The following is a 15,604-nucleotide window of genomic DNA, read 5'->3' on the forward strand; positions in this document are numbered from 1 at the left end:
ATATATATATCTATATATATGTCTATATATATATCTATATATATATATCTATCTATCTATATATATATATATATATATATATATATATATATATATATATATATATATATATATATATATGTATAAGGCTAAACCCCGCTCTAGAAGGGAAAATGGCCTTAAAATGCCTGTTGTTGTGGTTGAATATATATGTATATATACATATATTCCATTGCTTTTGCTCTGTGGCGTTGGATTCATCACAGATTGTGTAGTAGATATATAATGAGTTAGAGGGTAATGAAATGATGTGTATGAAAATGGAACGATGACAAACGCGAAGATTGAATGTCACAAGGAAAGTCAAAGTGAGGAGAGGGATCTTTGGCAAATCTGATCTTTGTTATTTTTTGCAAGTTCACAATCAAAAGACAAATATTAACACTATAAACATGAACATTAGATAGAGGACGTTAAAGATCACACGAATAGTTGGTGAGCTATCGCCGGCACCATGAACAAATTACAAATCCCAACCTAGTCTGCGGGTACCAAGTCGTCTGGTATTGCTGGAGGTTCCTCGAGACGAGGCTACACCGGATGCTATCCTAGAGTGTGGTTGCTGTCCGGGTCCATTATTATGTCCATTATTATGAAACAATGAGCCATGTTTCTGCACTATAAACAAATTGACCAGGTAGTTGACATATTTTATGTTTTATTAAGAAGCTTCTCCAGATACTAACGGAAAACCAACACACATTTCTGCAAATATTTGTGAATAAGAATACAATAAACGCATCACCATGTGCATCACTTTATTTACTTTATAAATACAGAATTGTGTGTCCATTCATTAGGTGTAGGAAGTGTGCAAATGAAGGAAAGTAGTCTGGTCTTGTTGAACACTCTTCATCATCAGTGTGCACTGCTTGCTATGCGTTCGGCAGTGGTTGTTGTCTGGTTCAGCGGCTCCTACGCAATGAACAAATTCACGTGCGCAGGTATCATATCACATGTGAATGGCCATCTTCTGCTGTGAAGGCTGACGCATGATGTAAATGGCCCAGTACTTACTATACATAATATATATATATAAATATATATATATATATATATATATATATGTTTGGTGCAAGTACATGCAATGCCTCAATCATGACTCCATTTTATGCTCTCTGTTGTTAGATTCTTATTTTTTTGGTATGCAATGTAGAGACTCATGAAGGAGCTAGAATAGAGAATGTATCAGGATGTAACAGAACAAATAGAACAGCAGAAACTGGGGGGAGGGGAGGCAAATCAGGGTTAAACCCAACAGCAGGGTTAAAGGGCAAATAGAGGGAGACTTGGACAAATAAGAGATGTGGGGAGGAAAGAATGAGTAGGGGAGGACACATGAGGTAAAGACTAGATGGTATTCATAGAATACTTACCCTGCGCAGTCAACTTGGTGCGAGCCAACTCTTCTGTTTTTGTTTGTTGTCTGTTTTTGGAGTTTTTTTTTCTTTGATCCAATATGGCTGCCAGACCACGTGAGCGATGACATCATAAATTTATATTCTCTAATATTATTGTTGCGTAGATCACGCCCAATAAATTTTAAACTGATCCGACTAAGCGTTGTCCCTGTCGAATTATGACGTCATAATTACAGCATCAATGACATCATTGTTAACACCTATTCCCCATGCGGAGTACTTGACAATGAGCCATGTTTCAATTTTTTCCATTGAGCGGTTTGGGAGATATAGAGGTGTAACGTTTTTCCAAGATGGCGTCCGTACTACGTGACCTATGACGTCATAATCATTTAAAAAATTCTACAGGAGGAGGCGCTCATATGGTGAAAAATTCGTGTCCATTAGACTAACTGTTGCAGAGTAAAAAACTTTTTCATACTGATCAGATAAAGCGTTGTACTTGTCGAATTATGACGTCATAATGAAGGCACTGAAGACATCATCATCAACATATCATATTCCCCATGGGGAGTACTTGACGATGAGCCATGTTTCAACTTTTTCCATTGAGCAGTTTGGGAGATATAGAGGTGTAACGTTTTTCCAAGAATGGCCATCTTCCGTACCATGTGACCTATGACGTCATTATTATGAATAAATAAATTATACAGGCAGAGGCTCTCCTATGGTAAAATTTCGTGTCAATCGGACCAACAGTTGCCGAGAGAATGAATTTTTAAAATGCAGACACACCACTTGTACTTAACCGAATGCCTAACCCTACTTTTCGCTTCGTGAGCGCAGGGTAAAGATGGATACAGCTGCAAACTCTCATGAAGGTAAAATTAGAAACTTGGAAAGAGCTAGGCTTGGGGGTGAGGGAGGGAGGTTGATGTGTGTAGAAAAGAACATGGTTGTGGATTGGGGATGATCTGAGATGATGGTGAACAGCTGTCTTGAATGAGATTGAAGAGGGGAAGAATGGGAAGAAGACTTGGAGAAAAGAGAAGAATGAAAATGAAGAATGTGGAAGTTGGTTCCACAGGTAGAAAAATGAGGAACAAATGAGTGGAAGTGAGCAGCGATTCTGGATTTAGGTAGTTTTGCCAGAAGGGGGTTGCTGGTGGACCGTGCGAGCTCTGCAGAAATCTGGGGGGACAGGGTGTGGGGGAGCACGGAAAGATCTGGTCTTCTTCTACCACATATTTTCTGCTCTTGCAAAGGGTGCAAGACCAGAAAGTAGTCAGTAGAAGATGGAGAGACCACCGACCTGGATGGGAGAGTTAAAGGCCCATAGACAGCTTAATCGCGGGATGTTCCAATGATCTTGAAGGCCTTCTTCTCCACGATGTCAAGCTGAGCAAGGTGTGAGGCAAGGGCACCAGCCCAGGGGGAAGAGTATTACTCCACACAACTGTGGACAAAGGCCTTGGGAGTGGATAAAAGTTCAGGTGTGCCATGGAAGGACATTGTATGACAGAGGATGTCCAGTTGATGACTGGCTTTGGAGGCCAACGTAGTAATGTGGTTTGCGCAAGAAAGATCATGGCTGATAGAGAAGCCCAAAAGTTTGAGTAACTGAATTTCTTCAAGATGGTCGTTAAGAAAGTAGACAGGAGGGTTTGCCGGACGGTCCTTTCGGGAGACACAGTGAGAGTGTGAGAAATTGAAGAGATTGAAGAGACATTTCTTGCACTTTAGGTAATTTAAATCCGTAACCGCTTAGACCTTTCCCCTGGTACCGAATGGTCCTTGTGCAATTTGTGGTTTGAGGTTAATCCGCTAAGACTGCCCCATGTCAAGGTGCAATTAACGGACCGCAGCACATTACAGCCATTTCGTCTGATTATGCGGTCATGCTGCACGATTACCTTCATAAAAAGCTTCATCCACTGGATATTGGAATTGCTCTCAAGCGATTCCCCTTTTTTTCAGCTTATGTGAAATGTGAAAGCATGTCACCTTATCCTCATGAGATGACTTTGAACGTTCCGTACACCATTGCAGAAGTCGTTATCAGTGTCCTGTCCGTTGTTGGAAATGGTCTTGTCTGCGTTGCCGTGATGAGGACCAGGCACTTGCGCACGGTGACCAATTACTTCATCGTTTCCCTGGCCGTGGCGGATATTTGCGTTGGCGTCGTGGTCATTCCTTCGGCCATCCTCGAGGATTTCGGTTTGCCGAGACATAATTTCCATCTATGTGTTCTCATGCTCTCTTCGATCGTAGTGTTCACCGAGAGTTCGGTCCTCAGTCTCCTTGCGGTGGCCGTCGAAAGATACCTGGCCATCTTCAGGCCGTTACGCTATCAGGTGTTTATTTTATTTTACTTCTGTACTGTCGTCAGTGATTGCACATACAAGGGACCTCTGAAACAATAAAAGAATCATTGGCGTTTCTCAAACTAGGGCTGGCAGGATGGCCGAGGGGTACTCGCGCTCTCCTTGAAGCTGCATAGCCTGGGTCCGAATCGCGACCCAGCTATGAACTGTTATTCTGGTGTTTCACAAGCAGGAACCATTAGAGGCCATTTTCCCCCGCAGAGCAGGGATTGGCCTTTTTGGGGGCACCATGGTCCCCTTTTTAAGCAAGTTTTACGGCCGGATGTCCTTCCTGCCACCAACCCTGTTAGTCGCCTCTTGCGACACACAGGGAATTACCAGTGAACTGATCCTCACTTTGCCGACCTCGGAAGGATGACAGGCTGAGTGAACCACCCTGGCGTTAATTCAGCGATCGACCGGGATCCTAGGATCCCAAGCCGGCACCCTAACCGCTAAGCCAACACCAGGCTCATGTTTCACAAGCAGGGTGATTCATCAATGTGTGTGCTGTCCCTTGGATGGCCGTTAAAATGGGTATCCCCTCTTCTTAGCATTAGTTGGTGGACGTTAAAGATGCTACAAGTAGACGAGGTATCGCCGGCACCATGACCAAATTATTAACTCCTGCTGTAAGTTCTTGGTCAAACATCCGATCAGTTGGTTGATGGAAATACTTGGGCCAAAAAACTTCCCCCAGACAACCGCACAAGAACGTGGCAATAGCTGTGGCCGTACAAGAAGTATCGTATCAGTAACAAAAAAAATCAAAAGTTTCCCTGCTCGTTGTTGTGGTCGATACTTGTGTATTGAAAAAGAAGAATTCAGTGTCTCGTTCCGAGTACTTTCCGAACACCTCATGATGTATGCGTCTGCAATGGGTGCTTGTGGTTTACCTGCGAGTTCACCGTGTTGCGTGCAGGAGTTGATGACCCATCGCAATGCCCTCATCACCATCCTCATCGTGTGGATTTTTTCTATCGTTATCGGACTTGTGCCAACAATGGGCTGGCATTTACCTCCTCCAGATAACGGCGACTGCTTCTTCGTCGATGTGGTCGACATGAGCTACAATGTAAATTTCATTTTCTTTGGCTGTTTCCTTCCTCCTCTACTCTTCATGTTCTTCATATACACGCACATCTTCTTTGCGGTGCGGCGCCAACTGAGGAGGATCGCTACAGAAGGAACTTCTAAGACCAAGGTGAGGACTCTATTGTATCGAAACCCATTGACTTCCCCAATCTCTTTGTAACATTCTTCGTCAGGTGCCATAATTATGGCAAGGAGTTAAAGTAGCATTGAACATAAATAAAATAATCGTTAATAACTAAATAATAAAATCATCAATAGTCTAACTCGATCTGGGTTTGCAATCGGTATCACCTGGTATGGATGGATGTTTCAAGTTTTTTTTTTTGTTTTTTTTTCCCCCACAATTCAAAAAATACAACCATTCTCAAGAAGAACAAAACAAACAGTCGACAAAAATCATGAAGCAACCAAATGAGTAGATTGACAAATGAGTACTGTATATAATGGTATGAATGAGTGCGGAGGAGTCTATGTAAAATGAAGGCTTGTAGTGTAGACCCCTGTTAGTTACATACACTTATTTGGAAAGATAGAATTAGAATGTAGGAGAAGTATAAGGGGAGAATGAGAGTCCAACAAATACCAACAGAAATTATTACACCGTTATCTTAAATTTAACCAACTTCAAACACTCACAAACAGAATAAACTAGAACGGCACTCGGTGGAGCACAAACCTCCACCAGGCTGAGCAGTTTTTGTTTTGTATCTACTGGTAGGCCGGATATGGATTCGGACCTGAACCAAAATCTAATCGGCTTGTTCTTGTCACCTAACCAGATCATCCACAACTTTTTAAAATATCATGTTATATATCACTTTTCACACGATCTCTTTTGTGTGGAATTTTCACACACAAAATTAAAGACAACACATTGGAGGATTTATTAAAACTAGCAATGGTACCCGCCCCTATGGGCGGGGCTTCAATTGGGAGGCCCAAATAAAAAGGCAAAATATCAGAAATCTCTCAATGGTGAAGAATCACTTCAAAATTAAATAATTATTGTAGCCGAATCCATTTTCAGATCTTCACCAAAATCGAATAGCTTCGTCCTTGTCACACACACAACCTGTCCACCAAGTTTCGTAGAAATCCGTCCATAACTCTTTGAGATATCCTGCTATATATCATTTTTAGGCCTGTCACCCAATGGTGAAGAATCACTTACAAAATTCTACTAGCCGAATCCGGATCTTCACCAAAATCTAATCATTTCGTCGTTGTCACATACGCTACATCTCTGCCAAATTTCGTCGGAATCCGTCTGCAATTTTTTGAGATATCTTGTTCACAAAGAAAAAAAACAGACAGGAGTGAAAACAACCTCCATCCACCTTTGGTGGCGCAGGTAAATATTTACGAGTCCACTATATACCTATTCAACAATAATAATTTGAACTTATGTTTAAATGTATCGAAGCAGGAACTCGACTTAAGATTCAAGTCTAATTAATTCCAAAATTGGGGTCCAATAAAAATTATAGTTTTTTTTTTTTTTGCACTTCGAGAAATATTCTTGCAAAAAATATTTACATGCATTGTACATAACAAATTACCATCAATTAAAACACCAATGCATGTGGTGTTCTCTACTTTATATAGACCTATTTGGTTAATAGAAATGGGTCCCGGAAGCATGGAAATAGTATTCCTGAAAACCATGGATTTGGTTTTATTTTAAATCAATGAGAGCTTATGAGCCATTATCCAATGAAAAACATATTCCAGTTGAACATTGTTTCCATGAGAATGTGTGGATCTGGATGAGAAAAGAAGAGATTTGAATCGTCGTTAAACAAAATTAAAGACAACACATTGGAGGATTTATTAAAACTAGCAATGGTACCCGCCCCTATGGGCGGGGCTTCAATTAGGAGGCCCAAATAAAAAGGCAAAATATCAGAAATTGAAGGGTTTTTTTTAATTTTAAACGATTTATATAAACATCCGTTAAATCATATCACACGCAAGTCATCAAAATCTAAACTATTTGTACAATTTCAATAAAAGCCACATCACTGTTCATATCGGTAAATATTATTCCATCGTGTTTGGGAAAAATTGGAAAATTAGAAATTTGGGAAACAATATGGCCTATTTTACTCCAGGGGGTCCCAGGATTACCCACCCAAAATTTCGTTGTGATCGGTTCAGCCGTTTTTGTGGTACCTGGGAACGGACGGACAGACAGACAGACAGACGGACAGACATTTGGTGAATTATAGTAAGATGATGAATAACAGAGACCCTAATATGGGCCTGCGGGACACCACACGTGACCAGTTTGTGGCTTGATTCATAATTATTTAAAACGTCAAACTGCTTTCTATTTTGTAAAGTAATTCTCAAATCACTCGAAAGCCTTTCCTCTAATTCCAAAGTGTGATAATTAATTTAGGCAAAATAATGTTATGGTCGATGGTATTAAATGCCTCGGAGAAGTCAAGGAAAAAACTGACTATGTGGGAATTATAATGGCATTTACAACCTATCAATGAATCTTACTATAATTCACCAAATGTCCGTCTGTCTGTCTGTCCGTCCGTTCATCTGTCCGTCCGTTCGAAGGTACCGGAAAAACGGCTGAACCGATCGCAACAATATTTTGGGTGGGTAATCATGGGACACCCTGGAGTAAAATAGGCTATATTGTTTTTCCAATGTCAGGTTTGGTCTCCAGCATTTTCAGGTTTGGTCTCCAGCATTTTCAGGTTTGGTCTCCAGCATTTTCAGGTTTGGTCTCCAGCATTTTCAGGTTTGGTCTCCAGCATTTTCAGGTTTGGTCTCCAGCATTTTCAGGTTTGGTCTCCAGCATTTTCAGGTTTGGACTCCCACCTAACGTTATTGTCCCGGGTACCACAAAAACGGCTGCACCAATCGCAACGATACACTTCCATGCCCGTGGGATTCCCACGGGTGACCCCACTAGTGTTAATAAAGCATCAGTGGTGCTAAGTTTCTCCTGGAAGGCAAATTGTGAATTACTGTACACAGAGTATTAGATTCATTCAGAAAATTAATCACTCAAATATACATCATTTTTAGCTCACCTGGAATGAAGTCCAGGGGAGCTTATGCGTTGGTGTGTTGTCCGTCCGTCCGTAAACACTTGAAACTTCTTCTCCGAAACCGCTGATGGGATTGCGACCAAATTTGGCACAAATGTTATTTGTTGTGTTGTGATTAAAGTTTGTTCACGGCGTTAAAAAAAATCGGGGTCTAAGGGGGTCTATCAGGGGTCAAAGTGGATCCAGGTTTGATCCCCCAAAATAGGAATTTGCTTTTTTCTCAGAAACTACACACAATATTTCGATGAAACTTGACCACAACCTTCACTACCCATGATGTACCAAAGTTTTACTGCCCTGTCTTCTAGCAACCATTGAAATTGGTTAAAAATGCCATGATACGGTTTAAAATACCTTTAGTCAGTGTAGTATACTGCTTCATTCTACCAGGTGAGCGCCCAGAGGTATTGCCCCTATGTTTTGTTGTTGGGAGCATTTGGATTATTCAAGAAATCGATAAAATTCCTCATCTATAATGGGAATACACCTGGCTAAATGATGTCCAATATCCACAAAATAATCAAAAAACATTCAACAATAACACTTTGATCCTGACATGAGCAGATCGTGTGTAAGAAACATTGCGCTCATTTAGGGATACTTGTGGACGTGCTGTCGCCCTTATGCCTTGGCTACCTGGAGGGTCGATGTGTAAGGTCACGTGCTGGTAATTTGTGAGCCAGGTGTGGTTTGTCATGAGTTTGCGATGTGTGCTAGATCAGGTGGAGGTGCGTGAGTGCTGCAGTATTGCTTGCATGTCTTTAGGCGAGTAAGGAAGTATGCAGGATTATTAAATAACCTGTTTATTCGATTTCTGATAAGATGTTACCAATCGTTAGAGCGTGCACAGGTTTTTGTGAAACAAAATAGTTTGGATTTGGCATTGATGGAATATGGGTGCACGTGTGTCGGAAATGGTCGGCCTGTCTTATGGCATTGTACGATGTTGTACACAACTTTGTAATAGTTACACCCTCTGTGAAAACGGAAATCGAAATGTATCTTCCATGACGTACCCGTGCACAGGAGCATCGTGCGCAGGACCTCACAAAGAAGGAGGTAAAGACTGCAACCTCCTTGTTCCTCGTATTATTTCTCTTTTGTCTCTGCTGGCTTCCGCTGCACATCATAAACGTCATCTTTCTGCACTGTTCCTCCTGCCACGTGCCATTTGCACTCGTATCTGCCTCCATCATCCTCTCCCACATCAACTCGGCCGTGAATCCCATCTTTTACTCCCTCCGCATGCGCTCCTTCAGACGAGCCTTCTTGAACATCATTCTGTGTCGAGGTGGTGTAGCCGAGGTCATGTAACGTTTCCACATGCTGTGTGAGCACCATGATGTCCTGTGGTTATGTAGGACTGTCTGCAGGATACAGATAGACCGGTGTTGTCTCAAAGCTCCACAATTTTGGAGATTTGTAAATGAAGAAGTCACCTTCAGGTGCTCCCGAAAGCATGTAACGGCTTTACAGACTTGCAAACTATATCTTCGTACATGTACATTCGTGGTTAAAACAGGAAATGTACATCATGGATGTTGAGCTCCCTCTGACTTAACATGAGAAATGCAAAAGTCATGTTTATGCAACATTTGAATAAATATATTATGCAAACATCGTGTTTGAATTTGTGTTTCATATGCAGTGTCGACACAGTGGCCTGCAAAAGTTTTCACCTCCGACCAATAATTTCGAAATGAAACAATTTTTCCAAATTAACTTTTTTGTTCATAACTGAACAGATCAAACTAAACACTGTTGTAGTTGAAGGTGGTTACATGTCAGGAATACCTGCAAAAAACATGTACGGTACAAATCAAAATTCACTGGTTGAAAAAGTATTTGGTCCCTTTGGTCAATACTTTGTGGAAGCATCTTTTGCAGTGATGACTGCTACGAGTCTTCTTGGGTAGGTCTCTACCAGCTTCACACAGTGAGATGGTGAAATCTTTGTCCATTCTTCATGCAAAAATTGCTCTACATCTGCCAAGTTTGATGGGAATCGTCGATGGACGACAACAACAACAACAACGACAACAGGCATTTTAAGGCCATTTTCCCTGCTAGAGCGGGGGTTAGCCTTGCGGTCCCCATGACATACTTCTCCATCTTGCCCTATTTTCTGCATCTCCCCTTGTTAAGCCCCTTGCCCGCATTTCTTCTTCCACCATCTTTAGCCAAGTCTTTCTCGGTCTTCTCCGTCCTCTACTTCCTTCCACATTTATTTCCATCACTCTTCTCAACCAGTCACTTTCATCCTTCCTCAACACATGACCAAACCATCTCAAACGGTTTCTCTTCACAGCATCAATCACAGGCTCTATTCCCATCATCTTTCGCAATTCATCATTTGTCTTCCTCTCTCTCAACGATACTCCACACATCCACCGAACCATTCGCATTTCCACCCTTTCCAGCCTTCGTTGCTGCTCTACGTTCATTACCCATGTCTCGCTCCCATAAATCATAACACTTCTCACACATGCAGCATACACCTTTCCCTTCAGCTTCAACGACACTCCCCTCCTCATCAGCATGCCACTCAGTTCCCAAAACTTCTTACATGCACATCTCACTCTAGCAACCATTGCCGTGTCTGATCCACCTTCTCCATTCAGCATGTCTCTGAGGTAGCAAAATGTTTTCACACCTTCCAGCTTCATGCCGTCTCCAAGATCCAACTCAACATTTCCTCCATCTGCAGCTCCCTCTGTGCACACCTTACACTTGAATGTAGCTGCCACACTGGTTAATGACCTTCTCAGACCACAACATTTTTGATGAACCCACTCTGCACACATTGTACATTGAATGGAGTTCACTCCGACACCCTTCCTGCACACAGCACACGGCCACTTCCCTTCAATTCAAATCAAATCTCGCCACAAATGTTCAATTGGGTTCGTCAGGACTTTGACTGGACCACTCAAGAACATTTATTTTCTTATTATTCACCACTCCAGTGTGGGTTTATATTTGTGCTTCGGATCATTGTCCTGCTGAAATGTGAATCTCGTACCAAGTGTTACGTGGTCCCCTCGGTGACTACCTGGTCTCGGTGACCCCCGGACCGTGAGAGGAACTTCGCCAGAAAGTTCTATCACATATGCGCTTTCGCCACGCAATCCATATGAATTCCCCCCAAGAGAAAACTGAGTTTCAATGATATATTTCAAGGGTAATGATACCATACAATTTCAATGCTACAATCAAGGATATTTTCCCCGAGCAATCAACAACAAACAACCATCAACAATTCACAATCCACAATCAATTCCCTAGATGAGTAAGATGGCCATCTTATATATGTGTGTCCCCTTTTGTACTCACGACCCCCTTTTGGTCTCTGTCCCTCACAATGTCTCTGGGCCCCTCCTGACCAAGATGATGGTCGGCGTCGCCGCACTCGGGCGGTTGAACGAACCCCGGGTGGACGTGTTTCCACCAGGCAGGTATCGTACCAGGAACCACGGCTGCAGCCCCCTCGTGGCCACGCGAAGCGGGTACGGTAAAGCAAGCAAAAGCCCCACGCCGCTTGCAACGCGTGTTAGGCCCCAACGTGCGACCCGTACGCGTCTTTGTAGACGGTGCCGTGAACGGTGCCAGACGCGGGGTCGGTGCACGGCCCCACGGCAACTTGACGTCTCCACCGGGTAGGTACACGTCCCGGTAACTCCTCTCGCCAGACGGGCTTGGGAACGCCGCTTTTCCACGCGGCGCAAGGTCGATCCCACCTTTCGTCGGAGCGGGGCGAGGAAGAAGAAACCTCGTCGCTTTTCTTCCTCGTGTCTTTTTCTCTTCCGTTTCCGGTCTCTTTTTCAGAAGGGCTCCTGACCCTCCAACCACAACAACCCTTAATCTACTACACATTGATAAGCAAAGACCTGAATGGTAATTCACATACATTCACATAAATATGTAACACTCCCCCCCTTCAAGAAAGAAAGTTTGAACCCAGCGAAAACTTTCTTTGCCGGCCAATTTGGATAAACAAACCAGATAACTCAACCCCCCCCCAGATTAACTCACTCTGGACAAAGCGTCAGCAACGACATTGTCCCTGCCCTTTACATGTTCAATTTCCCGTTGGACTCCTGCCAAGCCAAACTCCATCTCATGACCCTCTGACTTTGACTGTCAGTTTCTTGTGAATGAAGGTTAAGGGGTTGATCAAAGATCCAAAGTTAAGCAACTCGATAGCACTTTTTCCGGGAGGCCAAGCCGAGTATTCACTACATGGATGCCTTTAGGAACGTGGAGTTCACGGTTAGTCCGTGCAGGAAAGTTCTCTACATGGGCGCCTTGAGGAACGTGGAGTTCACGGTTAGTCCGTGCATGAAAGTTCACTACATGGACGCCTTTAGGAACGGCGTTCACGGTTAATCCGTGTAGGAATCTTGGCTCGGCGGCTCCGCCGCATTCAGTGCTTCAACTTCTCAGAACTTCCCTAATAATTATGGTGGGACCGCTTGTCGCTGTAGTCCCATGAATAGCGGTCTCCTTCTCGGCCACTACTTTGACAATCCTTCCTTCGGGAGCTGCCGTAACTCAGGGAGCCTCCATAATAATATTGATTGCGGCCACCACCAAAACTACCGCCCAGTTGTACTCTCCTGTAGACCTCTCGACGCCTACGAAATGCCTTCCCTACTGTTATGGTCCGACCCTCCAAATCCTTGCCATTCCAATTCTTCTCTGCCTCTCTGGCGTCTTTTGTGCTTGCAAACGTGACAAAGCCGAACCCTCTTGACTGTTGCGTTTCCCTGTCTCTTACCAACCGCACTTCCACCAGCGGCCCATATCTGTTGAAGACAGAGGTCAGAACTTCTTCCTCTGTTTTGAAGTTCAGTCCCCCTACAAATAACTTGGTACTTTTGTCGCCATCCCGAGCTGGTGTGGTGTTATTTTCCCTGCTGGGCTCTTTACCAACCCTCAGGTTACCATAAACTTGACCCCCGGCCAAATCATTCCCGATAACCACAGATACACCCTCTACAGGAAGTGTGGCTTGTAAACCGACGGTGACCGGTCCTGACACCAAATCGGACTCCAAATGGATGACATGAAGTGGAGCACTAACACCGCCCCCGATCCCCTGTAAACGAACACTATCCCCCGTTGCCGTCTCCTCGGACCATGGCAAAATGCCTTCAAGCATTAAAGATTGATGTGCTCCTGTGTCCCTCAATATCCTAACCGGTCTCCGGTTAGTCGAGGCTCCATCCAGTGACACAAACCCCTCTGAAATAAATGGTTGGTAACCCTTTTGATGGCGATTTCTCACAATGGCCATTGCATTTGGAGTCGTAATAGTCGGACTCCGCTCTGGATCTTCCCTTTTCATGCGGTAACAACTGGACATCAAGTGTCCAGGTTTCTTGCAAAAAGCGCAAGTAGGCCCGGAGGAAAAACTCGTGGTCTGCCTCGGGCCCCCCGAAATATAAGTTTGTCTTGGGCCCGCATCCCTCTGATTTCGAACAGGTGGGGTATCCGCGTTGTCCCCATAATCCTCTCGAGGCCGCCGCCATGTATTGTCGTTCTCCGCACCTGCTGTTCCCCACCTCCCCTGCGGAGATCTAGGCGAGGAGTTAGGTTCGTGGACCCCTATTCGGTGGGTTAAGGCATAATCATCTGCCATGGTGGTGGCTGCGTCCCACAACTTTGGTACTTTCTTTTCCTGCAGGTACACTTTGATGTCCTCGTGGACACACTGCTGAAATTCCTCCACCAGGATCAAGTCACGCAATGTTTCGAAGTCTTTCCCGACTCCTTTTGACTCACACCACCGATCAAACATGTTTTCTTTCACTCTGGCAAATTCCACATGGGTCTCACTCTCCCTCTTCCTGGCATTCCTGAATTTTTGCCTGTAAGCTTCCGGAACCAACTCATAGGCTTTGAGGATGTGTTTCTTCAGTACCTCATAATCTGCACATTGGTCCATTGGTAGCGCCGAATAAATCTCTTGAGCTTTTCCCACCAGCACACTTTGCACTAGTATGGTCCAGGCCTCCTCCGGCCAGTTTAATTGTCGAGCCACTTTCTCAAAGTGTGGAAAAAATTTCGCGACTTCCTTTTCACTGAACGGTGGAACCAGCCTCACATGTCTGCCCACATCCCAGGTTTTCTGGTTAGGTGTCGACCCCGTCAGCAAGGGTGGTACCTCTCCCCGTTCTCTCATTAACTCCAGCTCCTTGAATTTAATTTCCTGCTGAAGCTCCATGTCACGTTCCTTTAATTCCCTTTCCGCTTTTCTCTCCTCTGCTTCGAGGTCCCTTGCAGCTCTCCTCTCCTCTGCTTTTCTCCCTTCTAACCTTTCCTGGAGTTCTCGTTCCACTCTCCTTTCCTCTGCTTGTTTCTCTTCTCTCCTCTCTTCTGCTTTCCTTTCTTCTTCTGCTCTTTCCTTTTCTGCTTTCCTTTCTTCTTCTTTTCTTTCCTTTTCTGCTTTCCTTTCTTCTTCTGCTCTTTCCTTTACTGCTTTCCTTTCTTCTTCTGCTCTTTCCTTTTCCACTTTCCTTTCTTCTTCTTTGATCCGTTCCTGGCTCCGTAATTGCAACTCCAGTTTCCGGAGCTCAACGTCTTCTGGTTCTTCGGGTAGCCACTCCCAGGATAACTCGTCCCATGTTCCTAATCCCACCATAGATTGTATCACCGTGGCCTGCAACTCTGCCTTCCTCAAATTAGTTCGGACCTCCAAGTTAAAATGTTTGGCCAATTTCAAGAGGTCCGACTTTAGTAACGCTCGGAACTGTGCCTCACTCGGGGTTACCGCAAAGTTCTGTGCCACAAACGCCATGGTGCCTATCGTTAACACCTGTTAACCTTCCCCCAATACTTTACCCCCAATTTCCCCAAAAATTTACCAATTAATACTTAATTAATAAATTTTAATTAATAAAAATATTATTTTATTATTTTATACAATTTTAGATCCCGGACGTAGACCCAATTGCGAATCCGCAAATCGTAATTTGGACGAGCCCCCAATTCTGTTACGTGGTCCCCTCGGTGACTACCTGGTCTCGGTGACCCCCGGACCGTGAGAGGAACTTCGCCAGAAAGTTCTATCACATATGCGCTTTCGCCACGCAATCCATATGAATTCCCCCCAAGAGAAAACTGAGTTTCAATGATATATTTCAAGGGTAATGATACCATACAATTTCAATGCTACAATCAAGGATATTTTCCCCGAGCAATCAACAACAAACAACCATCAACAATTCACAATCCACAATCAATTCCCTAGATGAGTAAGATGGCCATCTTATATATGTGTGTCCCCTTTTGTACTCACGACCCCCTTTTGGTCTCTGTCCCTCACAATGTCTCTGGGCCCCTCCTGACCAAGATGATGGTCGGCGTCGCCGCACTCGGGCGGTTGAACGAACCCCGGGTGGACGTGTTTCCACCGGGCAGGTATCGTACCAGGAACCACGGCTGCAGCCCCCTCGTGGCCACGCGAAGCGGGTACGGTAAAGCAAGCAAAAGCCCCACGCCGCTTGCAACGCGTGTTAGGCCCCAACGTGCGACCCGTACGCGTCTTTGTAGACGGTGCCGCGAACGGTGCCAGACGCGGGGTCGGTGCACGGCCCCACGGCAACTTGACGTCTCCACCGGGTAGGTACACGTCCCGGTAACTCCTCTCGCCAGACGGGCTTGGGAACGCCGC

The 15,604-nt window shown here is 44.3% G+C and overlaps 1 protein-coding gene across 1 annotated transcript; it reads left to right on the forward strand.

Moving 5' to 3' along the window:
* Window positions 1-3,046: 3,046 nt before the first annotated feature.
* On the forward strand, window positions 3,047-9,548 carry LOC137428073 (adenosine receptor A1). The gene is made up of 3 exons (XM_068118010.2): window positions 3,047-3,817; window positions 4,353-4,967; window positions 8,956-9,548. Exons 1-3 carry the CDS (start codon window positions 3,299-3,301, stop codon window positions 9,241-9,243), a joined length of 1,422 nt encoding a protein of 473 aa, XP_067974111.2. The 5' UTR covers window positions 3,047-3,298; the 3' UTR covers window positions 9,244-9,548.
* Window positions 9,549-15,604: the final 6,056 nt, after the last annotated feature.

Source organism: Myxine glutinosa, chromosome 5, assembly GCF_964187855.1.
Source record: "Myxine glutinosa chromosome 5, kmMyxGlut1.1, whole genome shotgun sequence".
NCBI lineage: Eukaryota > Metazoa > Chordata > Myxini > Myxiniformes > Myxinidae > Myxine > Myxine glutinosa.